Genomic DNA, 14,828 nt, shown 5'->3' on the forward strand with positions numbered 1-14,828 from the left:
TGCATTTCCCGTTCCATTAAGACACATATTTTACTAATAACAGAGTCTGTACAATAAACTTTTATGTGTGGAAAAAACATGTTTTGTGGCTTTTTATATAGATGACCCTGACTAAAGTGGAAGCCTTAAACATCATCAGGAGAAAATACAATAATATGTAAACCGTATAAAAACTTGTTTTTAAGTTAATACAATAAATGTTAGTGTGCACAAGCCCAGAAAACAATATTTACAGTGTTATTCCTGTTTGTAAATCTTATTTTCACGTTGCAGATAATTTAATGCATGGTTGTGACCACTGTGAATCCAATGTCTCTCCATACATAATTACAAATGATATTTATTTGTTTTTAAATGATTGTGAAATACATTATTTCTTTGTAAATATTGGCCTTGTGAATTAAACACAATCTGCAGTGCCCTTATCACATACGACCAGTAGAGGGTGCATTCAGAACAGGCAACTGCTCCACTCAGGCTACAGGTCTGTCTCTATGGTCTGAATCTTCTCAGTGCAGAACTTTAATGATGCACAGTTACTACACTACACTTTGTGTTATGAGCTGCAGGCGTCTCAGACTGGCCCCAAAAAATATGATTCTCAATCATAACAGACTAGAAATGCACAGTTACTATTATTATTATTATTAGACAAGCACTACTAATGACCTTCCCACTATATTTCAAACATTTGTTTTCTTGTCGTGCAGCACCTTGTTCGTAAATCGGAAGACAAATTTCTACAGATTACCTCAACAAATTAACAGCTAGAATGCCAAAGGTCTGCAATGCTGTAATTGCTGCAAATGGACCATTCTTTGACGAAAGCAAAGTTTGAAGAACAAAATTAATATTTCAAATAAAAATCATTATTTCTAACCTTGTCAATGTCTTGACTATATTTTCTATTCATTTTGCAACTCATTTGATAAATAAAAGTGTGAGTTTTCATGGAAAACACGAAATTGTCTGGGTGACCCCAAACTTTTGAACGGTAGTGTATATTAGAATTATTATTATTATTAATACACTATACGGACAAAAGTATGTGGACGGCCCAGTCCAATTCTTTTCTGCACTTTTTGTCTTGTTTTGCATCTCGATGTTTGTGGCAGCAGTTTGTTTGAAGGCACTTCACAGTTTAAACCTCACACTGAGCCACATCTACACAGACACATATTCACAGTTTGATGTGGAAGAACCAAACTATAGAGGAGCATCAAACCTGCTGCTGGAGGTTTTCAAAATAACATTTGTCAGTCACTTAAGCTGGAGGCATATTTCAACCTATGAATCACTGTATGGATTTCATGGATTTCACAAAGGGACTAACTTAGTGTCAGACCATGGGCGTAGCTTGACTAAATACCTTGTCTCCAGGACACTTCGTAACCAAACTCATCCACTTACCCCGCTCCAGTGAGCAGACCTGGAGATCCGCTATGAAGGCGCCACCTGCTGGACTCTTCTCCGGGGACCTCATGTGGAGGTTCGAGGGGCCGCTGGATGCTCAGGCCGGGGCCGCGGTTCGCTGCATCATCGCCGGGGTCCTCATCTACGCCGCGTGGCGGCTCTACCGGCTGCTCTTCTGCCCCCTGGTGCTGCTCAGGGCCCTGGACGATGTGGGATACGTCCCCGAGGACGGACGCTCCAAAGCCCAGGCGGCGAACGAGGTGCGCCGCAGGAGGAAGATCGGTGACCTGCCTCCGGTTTATCCGAACGGGTGGTACCGAGTCCTGGACACATGCGTGCTGAAGAGGGGCCAGGTCAGAAATGTCACGGTTCTAGGTATGATAATAATATATAATATAATAAACATAACAACTAATGATATAATGTTAAGCTGTGTTCATTTTGCAAAGTTACAACAATTTAATAAAACACAATAACTTTTATCTGTGAGCTCCGTCAGGTTCATTCACATAACTCAGCAGATGTACAGGAATACACTGGGTCACTTACTGTGTTCAGTTACTATCAGTTACTGATGGTATTCAGATACTGACTCGATTACAGTCAGCTGCTGTCAGTAACTGGGTCAGTAACTGTATTCACTTACTGGGAGTATTCAGTGACTGCAGTAACTAAACGTATTCAAGTAACTGAGAGTACAAAGGTCAGTAACTTTATGCAGTAACTGAGAGTAATTGGGTCAGTAACTGTATTCGGTTACTGAGAGTATTCAGTAACTAACCCTAACCCTCACTGAGACTATTCAGTAACTGCAGTAACTGGGTCAGTATGAGTAAATGAGTGTATTGAGTTAATAAAGTATCCAGCCCAAATGTCTGCTTTGCAGTTAGAGACTGGAATCAAATGGATTACAAAAAACAAAGCAGCTAATCTTTTACATTACTCTTATTGATGCCAAACATGGACACATGCAGGCAAAAAAGTGTCATTCTCACGTGTTCAAATGTTTTCATATTCATAAAAACACGTTTACCTGATCTGAAGTATGGATGAATTACATGTACAATCTCACCTCCTACAATATAGAGACAACTAACCAATCGATTACTTTATTGACACAGAATCATTTTGCAACCTTTCCTGGGAAGGAAAAGTTTCACGCTACGTTAGTAGTTTCCAGGTAAGATGAGACCAGCTCAGTTGACAAAGTAGTTGCAACACACAGCAAACACACTGGCCCGCTGCCATTGTTTGAGAGGTTTACACTCTCGGCTGCTTAGTGACGTTCTCCTTTTGAACAAAGCCTCATTCTAACAGCTCGCGACTTGCGTGTCATTTAACCTAAAGGTGTCTTGGAGGTGAATGTTGTGGTTACTGATAATAACTTGGTATTGGATCTTGGATTTTTTCTCAATGGGGGGGCAATTGACACAGAGGGGCCAATTATGTCCAACATCCATGTTAGCTCTAGTGCCAGTGCCCCCTGGTCCAGCACCTGGATCTGCTTCAATTATCACATAAAGGTATTGAAGCTTCAACTAATTGATTAATTCACCGTCAGTTTATTTGCTGATTCCTGTTTAATCGTTTAAGTGAATAAGGGCCATTATATTTTTCTTTAAAACTTTAATGTTATATTTATTACTTCTGCCAAGGAGGTTATGTTTTCATCTGCGTTTTCAGGATCACGCAGAAATTACCCGAAGGATTTCCACCAAACTTCTCATATTAGGCATGTTTAGTTGACTGATATTTATGAGTGTGTGTAATTTGGTGTCCCTTGGTTTCCCAAAGGGACAGTTGGGCCTTGGTGGACGTATGAGCTCTACTGAGAGCCATTCTAGTTTGGATATTTGGCCACAGTCCTACAGACTCAATATTTATGAGCAGTGTGATGCAGTGTGACGCTCTGCACCACTGATACCTGACCTGCACTAATCTGGGAGCAATCCCAGCACGATGGGTCAACTAAATGTCAAGCAAAGACAGTGGATACAGAGAGTGAAGACCTCCAGATGTGGTCTCCAGGTTCGATTTCCACCCTCGCCACACGCACTGGTCACAGATCTACTGTGGAAGTAATCGATCCCCGGAGTCAAATGTGTGCTGCTTATTCTGGAACGCCTGTAGACAGAAGGATACAGGTGCCTAAAGTAGACTATTTCTGAGTGAACCTACTATAAAAATAATTTAAACATGTCTTGATTTTGTATTCAACAAAGAAATCTCCATCAGCCGTCAGATTTGTTGCAAAGATGCCGTGTGGGGGGATGTCTGTCATTGCAGACAGATATCAGGGGTCATGACTCTGTCCACTGCTCGCTGACTAGCTTCTTGTATCACAAGGGTCAACAGTTATCTACACAGACAGTGATGACGTTTTTTTAATCAGGTGAAATATTGCATTTAAAGCCTGACGCTGTTATAATGATTTCTCGTAGGCGAGCAGGTGGCAGTGTTTCGAGGCCAGGACGACAAGGCCTACGTGTTGGACGCCTACTGCCCTCACCTGGGGGCCAACCTGGCTGTGGGAGGACGGGTGGTGGGAAACTGCATAGAGTGCCCATTTCACGGGTGGCAGTTTGCTGGGAATGATGGGAAGTGTGTGAAGATCCCCTACGCGAAGAAAGGTAGGAACCGAACCAAGAAATCTCTCACACATTCACCATCTGACAAACATGTGAAGCAAAAACAAATGAAAAGATTATGGTGGAACATGAAGATTGATTATAGCCCAGCAGATTTATCGATTGGCCAATAATATCCGGCAATAAGAGCCTTTCAGAGAAATATCAGAACTAGGATTTTAATTTGCCATATACACCGATATAAAAACTTTTATTTTACAGAGTAATAATGCAGAGGAGATGTGTATTTATGTTTATATTTTATGTAAAACCATTGTGGAAAACTGATGGAAAATGGTTCATCTTCTTGCTAGCATGAATAGACTGTCGATTTTCTACGTTCATAAAAATCTAATTTCTCTTTATACATCCTGACTGAAGAGACAGTGAATCAGCTCCAGGTTTCATTTGTCCTTCAGTGCCTGATTTTGCGAAGGTGCGCCGCTGGCCCAGCTGTGAGGTCAACGGTCACATCATGGTTTGGTTTCACTGTGACGGAGAGGACCCTCAGTGGACTGTCCCAGAGAAGCAAGCGATCACAAAGGGAGAATGGGTCTACCGGGGTCGAACCGAGCACTTCATCAACGCTCACATACAAGTAGGTGGATGTGTACGTTTGTTTTGAGGGTAAAATCCAAAAAACTGCAGCCAGCCACCAGGTGGTGATCCAGATGCTTTGGCTTCACTTTTAGGGAGCCCGCCATCTTCATGTACAGTCAACGGTCTTGATGCTTGTCTGTCAATCCAGTCATGATGGTGTTTCATGCCGACTTCTCCTCTCTGCAGGAGATTCCTGAAAACGCAGGAGACTTTGCTCACCTCAATCATCTGCACACCCCGGGCATCATCAGCGGCAACGATCTGTGCCACACCAACAGCCAAATCTTTAAATTTTTCCAACATGAGTGGGAGGTAAGACTCTCGCTCTCTTTTAGCTCCATTATGCCATTAACTTTTTGATCTTTGACAGTGCAGGATATATTTGTTCTGAGAGGATGAAGTAGTAATTAGTCTGTTTGGTTTGTGTGTTTGTTAGCGACATTATGCAAAAACAACAAAATGGATTTTTACAAAACCTGGTGGTGTGTGTGTGTTTTTCCAGGCTTGCTGGGATCCACAGTCAGAGCCCAACAAGCACTGTGCCAAGATGTACTTGAAACATGGTTTGATTCTGTTTGGACACCACTGCTCCCTGGGGGATATTCACGTTGTGGCCTCACAGGTATGGTAAAGTTTAACTTATATATGCGGTTGAACATAATATCTATTTATATATAGTAATATAGTATTTACGGCATAAACAACGTAAATATTATTTAGAGTATATGAATGTAGTTTATGAATCAATACCTAGTGCATAAAAACTGGATTATACACATCACACAAGAACAAACAGAATGAAATGAGCAGACGTCTGTTTGTGTTTCAGGTTGGTCCCGGACTGGTGTTTCTCGATTTTGAGCAACTTTTGATTGGCCGGGGTACGATCATACAATGTGTGACACCAGTGGAGCCTCTACTGCAATGTGTCACTCACACCATCTTTTACCAGTGGAACGTCCTACCTCTGATCCCCAAAATCATCCTGGCAGGAGAGAGCGTTCAGGTACTTCACACACAAACCTGAATCACAGTGATATGGTCTTTCACTGTCATGTCATTTATATATTTTATATATTCATGTCGAGTGAGCTTCTCCTGTTTTTCTTTTTGTTTCTAGTTTGAGCGAGATTTGATGATCTGGAACAATAAGAAGTACGTCTCCAAGCCTCTGATTGTGAAGGAAGACTCAACCATCCAGAGGCACAGGCGCTGGTTCAGTCAGTTCTACAGCGAGAACAGCCCGCGGCTGCAATACCAGCACGACACTTTTGATTTTTGACCTCTCTGGACTAGAGGAGGAGAGATCAGCAGGGGAGAAGTCCGGGTCTCAACAGGGTGTCTCCATAGAATCCACAATTTATTTTATATGTCACTTATTTAAGGGGGAAGGTGACCTGAATTTTTTGCTGCAAGGGCTTTGCCTTCATTTCCATTTCCATTTCCATGAAAACTGTCCTTTGCCTGTGTTTCTGGGACTTTCCAGCCTGTGTCTATACAAGTGCCTGAAATGTATTTGATTAAGTGACTGGTTTGAAATTTGTAAGAACCAGTTTTACTGATCAAAGTAAACAATACTGAGAATGCCATAATTACCTTGTTGTCCATAAAATGTCCAAAAAGTCAAGATTGAAACACTCTCGTATTTTTATTACTACCAGAAATGTCCTTTACCCAGGTCTGTGTGCAGTAGCCTGTCTCCCTACGAGACCATAGCTGTGTCCCCCCTTGTGGGCTGATTAGACTGTGAATGCCAAACAGAAATAAGACGGCCTGGACTACGGAGGATTTCTGTGATCTGCGTCACTAGCTTGTCCCACAGTTACTGCAGTTGGACATAATAGGACGTTTGTTGTCCCTTGGTTTTAAGCAGGTGTAACTGTTCGGTTGTGTTGAAGCCTGCCAAAAGTGTTAGAATTGTACATCTCATTGATTGCCATCGCCATTATCTCCATTTCTATAAAATAGAAAACGACTTTTCCCTGAAAAGCAATGAACCCTGGGATAGATCAGCCCGCGAAGGATCAGCCCTCGTTGCTTGGTAATGAAAGAGCACATTTGAAGGACCCTTCAAAAATGGTTCTTCTAGAAGCACCGCTGTGACGTAATATGTCTTCAAAGGCAAGTCTCCGAAAAAAGGGAAGCCTCTAAATTGAGACACAGCTCATGTTGTGTAAGATATGCTTCATAGGGTGTTGCGTTTAATATGAATTCATGATGTAGCAACGTCCGGTTGAACAGTAGACTCTTTGTCAGCATTGGAAAAGCAAGGTCTAAGAAATTTGGTTTAGAAATGTTAAATTAAAATCACCATTAATGTGTTTTTTTAATAGCAGTGATATTATTTAGTTTATTAGCCAAATAACACATCACTTTAATATAAAGGGGCCAAATCCAGGGTAAAGAAAACAACAATTTGTACAATTAAGATGAAACATACACTATTCAAAACATCACTAGGATTATTTTATATTCAATTTCTGCCAATACATCCCTTTCACCTAAATCTCACACACTGGATGTTTAAAAGAATCTGTATTTCAAAATATCTCAGACGTAGCGTCACACCTCCACCCAACGGGACAGGATCTGGAAACTTCCTGTAGCCGGACATTTTGCATTACTTGGTACAGGGTGAATGGATCAAACTTAAATATATATATAGATATTTTCATAAGTAATAACTCGCTTACTGTCACAGTGTAGGTCTTAACACACAGTCGTGAGTTTTTGTTCCCCTCACTGCTGTAGCTGATCTGAAATGGATTTAAATGTATTTAATTATCATATCGTAATTTCGCTTGCTTTACCGACGCGTGTCCATGTGCATGAATGGATGATTCTTATCGTCATTTCAATTGACGGTCGGTTACAACAGGATGTTTCTGAACGGTCCGTTACACCGTCCTCATGTTTGGACGGTTTCACAATGGAGTTTCAATACAGAGTAACGTAGACTTTACTCCGTGGTGAGCACACCGACACGGCACGTCAGGAGAAATGAAGCGTAGCCGCTGGTCTCAAACAGTAACGTTCTTAAGGAGGAACGTGCACGGACACATTCTCTTCCTAGCATCCCTCCACGCTGCGGTGTTTCTTCAGTGTTGTTAGTTGTGGTTAGCCTGTGGTAGCTAACAAGCTGCTAGCTCAGCAACAAGTCTGCTTGGTGTGGAGGGGTGTCTTCATACTTTGAGGGTCCCTACTGACCCCTTCAAGTCATTACGGATAGTAAAAGCCCAGAAAATGTATTTTACACAATATGGGCCCTTTAAGACATTCAGTAGTAATCATGAGGTAAGAAATACACATTTCTGCTGTGTCTTGTGTTGAATTACTTCATGATGGGTGTTGACTTACAACTTAAAGGGAAAATGCTGAATGGCTGTTTGCTGAGCAACAAGTTGTGATATCCCTGTTCTGAGGAAGCTGCTGTCTTCCAGGAAAATCCACTCACTGACATACAGGTCAACCATAACCGTTCTAAATTACACAACGTGTTCTAGGGAAAGTGTGTGTTGTTCCATTTTAAAACCCCTTACCAGCGAAACCCTTCCGTAGACTTTCTCCTAATATGTTGTAATAGTCTACTTTTTCTCCGTAGATGATTGCATATTATGGCCTACTTGTTTTTAAAATAATTTTTTAAATCTACTGCCGAGCTCCAATAACATCAAGACATCACAAACTGAGATCTCTGCAGTGATGGCTTTACAGAGCATTAATCACAAAACGCCACTAGAGGGTAGGTTTGGAACACGAGTCCACTCAGGCTGCAGGTTTGTCAGTGTGCTCTTTGTGTTATGTGCTGTAGTCGCCTCCAATCGGCCTCATTTGTCTAAAATATGACGCAGTTTACTAAAGTATTTTTGTTTCGCCTTTCCAGCTCTGGCTCAGACCCAAAAATATCACAGTCACAAATCATGTTGACCCAAATCAGGACTGCTCTGAATGATTGCATCCATGTACATGATATATTGAATTCCTTGAGAGTGTGTCTACCGTGCTGTCTTCACACACTTGACTGTGGCTCAGCTCTGCTATGCGGTGCAGCCTCCTGTCTCATTTGAATGAGTCTTATTTTGAATTTCTCAGAATTCTATCTAGGGGTGCTCCCTCAGCAGTTTACTCTTTACTTGACCTTCCTGCCAGCCGGCCTGTTGCAATCTGAGCACTGTGAGTCAGCTAGATGTCAAGCCAAAGACAGTGGATACAGTAAGCAGATATCTTTTGATGTGGTGTCCGACTGGGTGACAGATTCAGTTTGCACAATCACCATTAGAGAGTTCCTAGAGATATAATACAAATCAAGTGTCATACACATTTAAAGGTCTTCTGCAGTGAGGGTCTCCTGTTTTTTTTTGGTGTCTAGTCAGAGCAAGATTTGATGATCTGGAATAATAAGAAGTATGTCTCCACGCCTCTTATTGTGAAAGAGGACTCAGTCATCCAGAAGCACAGGCGCTGGCTCAGTCAGTTCTACAGTGAGAACAGCCCGCGGCTGCAATACCAGCGCGACACTTTGGACTTTTGACCTCTCTGGACTATGTAGGAGAGACAAGCAGGGGACAGGTCAGAGTTCACATAAACCACATGTCTCAGGGAGTCCAGGATTTATTTATTACATCACATATAATATATTAAAGGTGGAAAAGAGCACCACATTTTTCAAGGTTAGAGATACCCACCTAAAAAATGTCATCAAAATCTAGCTATTTTTTTTCCTTGAGAAAATAAAGAAATTGTCCAAAAACGCAATATTTACAAAGGTTATGAATGTTTCTTGGATCTGCCCCTTTATCCCGATCCACACCAAAAGTTAATGGATTCTTCCTCGGCCCATGTTCCCTCCTTACACCAAGTTTTGTGGAAATCTGTAAAGTTGTTTTTGATCACAAATGAACAAATAATAATATTAACAAACCAACAAACAAACCGCACATGGTTGTGTTTCCTGTTTTACTTTGGTAGTCACCGTTGTCCCTTCCGGTGTTTGTCTGGCTTCCCCCCCGCCCTGGTGAGTTTCACCTGTGTCAGTGTTCACCTGAGTGTCAGTTGTGTGCGTTTGTCTGTGTGTGTTTTTTTAGAGAGTGTAGTTTCTCACCTTGCTTTTTGTCTGTGTGTTTGTCTGTCTGTGTGTGTTTGTGTGTGTGCGTGTGTTTGTCTGTCTGTGAGTGTTTTTCTGTGTGTGTGTGTGTGTGTTTGTCTGTCTGTGTTTGTCTGTGTGTGTTTGTCTTTGTGTGTGTGTCTTTGTGTGTCTGTCTGTCTGTGTTTGTCTTTGTGCCTTTTGGACACCTCTGCCTCACGCTGCCTGTTCACCGGACCAGTAAGTCTGATCAACGACTGTGTAACAGAACTTTTGTCATCACGCGGAGACATTTTGTGTCCTCGTCTGTCAGTTCTGACAGGTGATGTTTCTATGTCAACACACACCAGCTGCTCTATCACTTTCTCTCTCACTCTGCCTTCATCTGCATTAGAAAGGACACGTGTGTAAGTATGAAGTTAAATCCAGAACGCGCAAACAAACTGGGCTCAGCCTCACGTTCTGTCAAACGGCAGCTGTGTTTGTTTTCTGATTCACGTCTCAGATGACAGCTGATAATGATTTATGACTATTTAAAGAACCACTTCACCAGTTTGTCTTGTGTCTCTACAGAGAAATTAAACAAGTAGTTTGTGCTACTGCAGTTTGTCACAGAATCAGGTGGACGTCGTTGTCTCAGGATCATAATGTACAACAATAATAACGTTAGCTAGTGGAAAATCCCACAGTATATATTTAAAATGTTTATTTTACACTTGGCATTAACACTTTAAGGTAAAAACATGTTGAATGATGATCTTCTAATGTAGAAATAAACTTGTCTGCTGCAGTTTGTGCTGCGATGCTCTCCTCGTATTTATGTTTACAATTGTACAACAGGTGGGGTTGGTCCTGCTGCCACAACAAACTGGGGTTCGAATTACATAGGGGACTGTGTAATGATTTGTGAGTGATTACGATCCGAACTATCCTGAAAAAGTGTTTTTACTCTGCTGACCATTGTTCATTTCGATCTGTAAACTCCTTTGTCAATTCTCTGGATTTTACGTGCAGGTAATATCTGAAAACGGCTTTAGTTATCAGTTGGTCGTAGAAGACAGAGAGGACACGTTCTAAAGCAATCAAATAGTATCTGTTAGACAGCACAACACTTCTTATGAATAGCGCATGAACCCTTGTGCTCCGACTCAATATTGAAACATATTTTCATGACCAAGGCCAATCTACAGATGTAATGTGTATTTAAATATGCCGAATAAATCTGCTCTGCTCTGATGCGTTTGCTCTTGCATCTCTTAACTAGCACAAGCTTTCCATTGCACTAAATATGTCAGTGTGTTAAATTGAGCAGAGTAGTTAAATGTTCACCGTTCTACTTGGCCAGTGGCACTTCTCTGAGGTTCCCCTTATCTTTGAGTATGCTTATCTTATCTGGGTTCATGGTGGGGGAAAACTGTGCTGCCTTTGTTTTACTGAAGCATTACCTCAGCAGTTGGCTCATTGGATTTAAAGTAATGAGGAAATGTTGTGTTAATCTCTTTGTGATGAAGCATGGCGGAAGCAGGAGACCTCGAAAGTGAGAAGGAAGCCGTTGTTACGCTGGAGGAAAAACAGCTACCAGGTGCTGTCAGGGTTCTATACACAGCGAGGGGAGCAGAGAGGCGAGAGGATGAGAGCGAAGAGGTCATCCAGCCTCTGCTTCAGCACAAACACCAGGACAGCCGGGATGAGAACCACAGAGCAGACACTCAAACAGCGACAGATGTTGCTGACCCAGAGACATCTGTTCCACACGAGCTAGAATTGGCGGGCGGGGATCAGCGCGGCTGCAGCGGGAGTGTCAGGAGCTTGTGCAGTGACAGCGGTCGACGCGAGTGCCACATCTGCAGTGAGCAGTTTGATTCGCACACTTTGCTCGAATGTAACCACACACTGTGCCAACACTGCGTGGATGGCATCATGAGGCGGGCCAAAGACCCGGGCAGACTGCAATGCCCCTTCTGTCGGCAGACCACCCCGTTCCCACAGTGGGAGATCAGAAGACTTCAGGAGGAGTTCTACAGCAACTGTGTCTACGAGGCCACACCGGCCCTCGTCATCCGTCCTGGCCCTGAACCTCAGGCCGTCAGTGCATCACCTTTAAGCTGCTTCGCTAACACACTCAGAGACATATGTGAAGGCTGCAGTTGCACTTCCCACCCTGTCAGAGGACCGAGACGGATGGGACCAACCTCGCGCTGCCTCTTCATCATTGTCTCCGTGCTGCTGCTCCTGGGGCTGCTGGGCTTTTCCCTGTATTTGGCTCTTACTTATATGATGATAACCATCTTTTTCAGTCATGGCTAAACTTCTCAATTGAGGGACTTCAGGTTTTTCCAGAGTTTGACCTCTGGAAAAAGGTTTGTTGAACTTTGTGTTTTCACCAGAGGGACCAGGGTCTACATTCAGTTTCAGGGGAAATCCTTAAGGTTAAGAATGCCTGATTGGTCGAGTACTTTAAATATACTTTGTTTCTAGAGCTTGTCTCATTTCCAATCAACAACTTAACAATTTGAATCTCTGTCATTTTTACTTTTGTAGTATTACTCGATCTATACAACATAATTGTTGTTCTATAGTCCTCTGCATTACCGCCACCGCCTGGCGGACTGGAGTGGAACAGCTTGTTGTTGCTATTGGTTGTTGGTAGATCAGCCGGATAATTTGCTTAATCCCCCCTGGTCTTTTGACCACGGTGGAAACGTAGGTAGTCTGAAGGAACTTCTAGTTTCTTTTAATAAGTTCCAGGTACTTTAGGTTGAAACGCAGAAAAAGTTAATTGTTTTACAGTTTTTTTTTAATAACCTCATTGATCATTCCTTCACGCAGCCTGATCATTTGAGACACTTCCTTGGACTTACCGAGGAACAAAGGAGAATGTGAATATAAGTTATCAGCAACATAAATGCTTCTATCAACCTCTGACTTTTTGTTTTCTTTGAAGAATACTTTGTGCCACAGCGAAGCTAATGGAGGTTTGACTTTGGATCAAAAACTCTTTCTGGGTCTCGTGTTGACCTACTTCTCACTAGAACAGCTTGGATGCTTTGTGCTGTTACTGCTGCATATTCTTAGCAACAAAAACCCGGCTTGATCTCCTTTCAAAGTGCATATGAAGGAGACTGGGCCCTACAAGTTCACCTCTTACATCCATGTTGTTCTTTCAAAGACAATGATGACAGCTAGATTTAACGCTTCCCTCTTTAATTGTGGATGCACTTGCACCTTCATGTTTGTTACTATGTAAATGTGCAATTAAATATATATATATATATGCTGTAAGTAAGTACTCCTATAAACATATTGATCATGTCTGCTGTGTAAAAATTAAATCAGGTTTTCTGGGGAATTCTGGCATTCTATTGGTCTAAGTTACACTTGGTATTAACACTTTAAGGTAAAAACATGTTGAATGATCATCTTCTAATGTAGAAATAAACTTGTCTGCTGCAGTTTGTGCTGCGATGCTCTCCTCGTATTTATATTTACAATTGTAGAACAGGTGGGGTTGGTCCTGCTGCCACAACAAACTGGGGTTCGAATTACATAAGGGACTGTGTAATGTTTTGTGAGTGATTTCAGACACAGCTTTTGACGTTTTCGGAAATAGCATAAACTGTGAACTATCCTGAAAAAAGTGTTTTTATTCTGCTGACCATTGTTCATTTCGATCTGTAAACTCCGTCAATTCTCTGGATTTTACGTGCAGGTAATATCTGAAAACAGCTTTAGTTATCAGTTGGTCGTAGAAGACAGAGAGGACACTTTCTAAAGCAATCAAATAGTATCTGTTAGACAGCACAACACTTCTTATGAATAGCGCATGAACCCTTGTGCTCCGACTCAATATTGAAACATATTTTCATGACCAAGGCCAATCTACAGATGTAATGTGTATTTAAATATGCCGAATAAATCTGCTCTGCTCTGATGCGTTTGCTCTTGCATCTCTGAACTAGCACAAGCTTTCCATTGCACTAAATATGTCAGTGTGTTAAATTGAGCAGAGTAGTTAAATGTTCACCGTTCTACTTGGCCAGTGGCACTTCTCTGAGGTTCCCCTTATCTTTGAGTATGCTTATCTTATCTGGGTTCCTGGTGGGGGAAAACTGTGCTTCCTTTGTTTTACTGAAGCATTACCTCAGCAGTTGGCTCATTGGATTTAAACTAATGAGGAAATGTTGTGTTAATGTGATGAACAGACAGGAACAAGGGAAATCTCTTTGGGATGAAGCATGGCGGAAGCAGGAGACCTCGAAGGTGAGAAGGAAGCCGTTGTTACGCTGGAGGAAAAACAGCTACCAGGTGCTGTCAGGGTTCTATACACAGCGAGGGGAGCAGAGAGGCGAGAGGATAGGAGCGAGCTAGAATTGGCGGGCGGGGATCAGCGCGGCTGCAGCGGAAGTGTCAGGAGCTTGTGCAGTGACCGCGGTCGACACGAGTGCCACATCTGCAGTGAGCAGTTTGATTCGCACACTTTGCTCAAATGTAACCACACACTGTGCCAACACTGCCAAAGACCAGAGCAGACTGCTGTGCCCCTTCTGTCGGCAGACCACCCCGTACCCACAGTGACAAATGACAATGTAATGTGAAAGGGGTTAATCAACACATTGGAAATGTGTCTAAATTTCTGTCCGTCCAGAGTTTTCAAACTAAAATGTGCCCAGTAGAGTTTCCAAAAGTCTCCGTTTTAGGGGTTTGTCACCTCGGAGTAATGTGGATTTCAGGCGTAAATATGGCGACAGTGATACATTTTAAAGCAAAAACAGATAAGTGTGGATGTAGCCTATATGAGTTACCTGGTAGCTGCTTTCAGACATGCACTGAACTCTGCAGTTCCTCTGGGTTTTCTCCAGAGGGGGTGCATGTGTGAACGCAAATGTCCGAGTGAGACGCTCTCCAGTATCTGCAGAATTTTTCCGCCTGGCCTCCTCGAATAAAGTCCCTAGAAATCCAGGAGAATCCCACGTGAGAACAAGTAGAAAACAAATATCTCTCTGTGAAAAAGCGGTGACACATGCGTAGAAGAGATGAGATGGTGACAAGAGCTGACACCAGTGTGTTGCTGTTGTGAACCCGTCTGTGCAGGGAACCTCCCGTTG

The 14,828-nt window shown here is 42.4% G+C and overlaps 2 protein-coding genes across 2 annotated transcripts; both read left to right on the top strand.

The window, feature by feature from the left end:
• The first annotated feature begins 1,415 nt into the window (after positions 1 to 1,415).
• zgc:92275 (cholesterol 7-desaturase nvd) lies at positions 1,416 to 6,267 on the top strand. Its single transcript, XM_035184863.2, has 7 exons — positions 1,416 to 1,788; positions 3,855 to 4,043; positions 4,460 to 4,638; positions 4,827 to 4,952; positions 5,143 to 5,262; positions 5,470 to 5,646; positions 5,761 to 6,267. The coding sequence occupies exons 1-7, from the start codon at positions 1,443 to 1,445 to the stop codon at positions 5,920 to 5,922; spliced, it is 1,299 nt and encodes a 432-aa protein (XP_035040754.1). The 5' UTR covers positions 1,416 to 1,442; the 3' UTR covers positions 5,923 to 6,267.
• Positions 6,268 to 9,680: 3,413 nt separating this feature from the next.
• LOC118125922 lies at positions 9,681 to 13,809 on the top strand. The gene is made up of 2 exons (XM_035185004.2): positions 9,681 to 9,963; positions 11,235 to 13,809. Exon 2 carries the CDS (start codon positions 11,236 to 11,238, stop codon positions 12,028 to 12,030), a length of 795 nt encoding a protein of 264 aa, XP_035040895.1. The 5' UTR covers positions 9,681 to 9,963; position 11,235; the 3' UTR covers positions 12,031 to 13,809.
• The last annotated feature ends 1,019 nt before the right edge of the window (positions 13,810 to 14,828 follow it).

The sequence above is a fragment of the Hippoglossus stenolepis genome, chromosome 18 (genome assembly GCF_022539355.2).
Source record: "Hippoglossus stenolepis isolate QCI-W04-F060 chromosome 18, HSTE1.2, whole genome shotgun sequence".
NCBI lineage: Eukaryota > Metazoa > Chordata > Actinopteri > Pleuronectiformes > Pleuronectidae > Hippoglossus > Hippoglossus stenolepis.

Coding starts and splice junctions, on each gene's coding strand:
- LOC118125922 (XM_035185004.2), top strand. CDS start 11,236: ATGGCGGAAGCAGGAGACCTCGAAAGTGAGAAGGAAGCCGTTGTTACG.
- zgc:92275 (XM_035184863.2), top strand. CDS start 1,443: ATGAAGGCGCCACCTGCTGGACTCTTCTCCGGGGACCTCATGTGGAGG. Junction 4,639..4,826: donor TCATCAACGCTCACATACAA/GTAGGTGGATGT, acceptor TCCTCTCTGCAG/GAGATTCCTGAAAACGCAGG. Junction 5,263..5,469: donor TTCACGTTGTGGCCTCACAG/GTATGGTAAAGT, acceptor TTTGTGTTTCAG/GTTGGTCCCGGACTGGTGTT.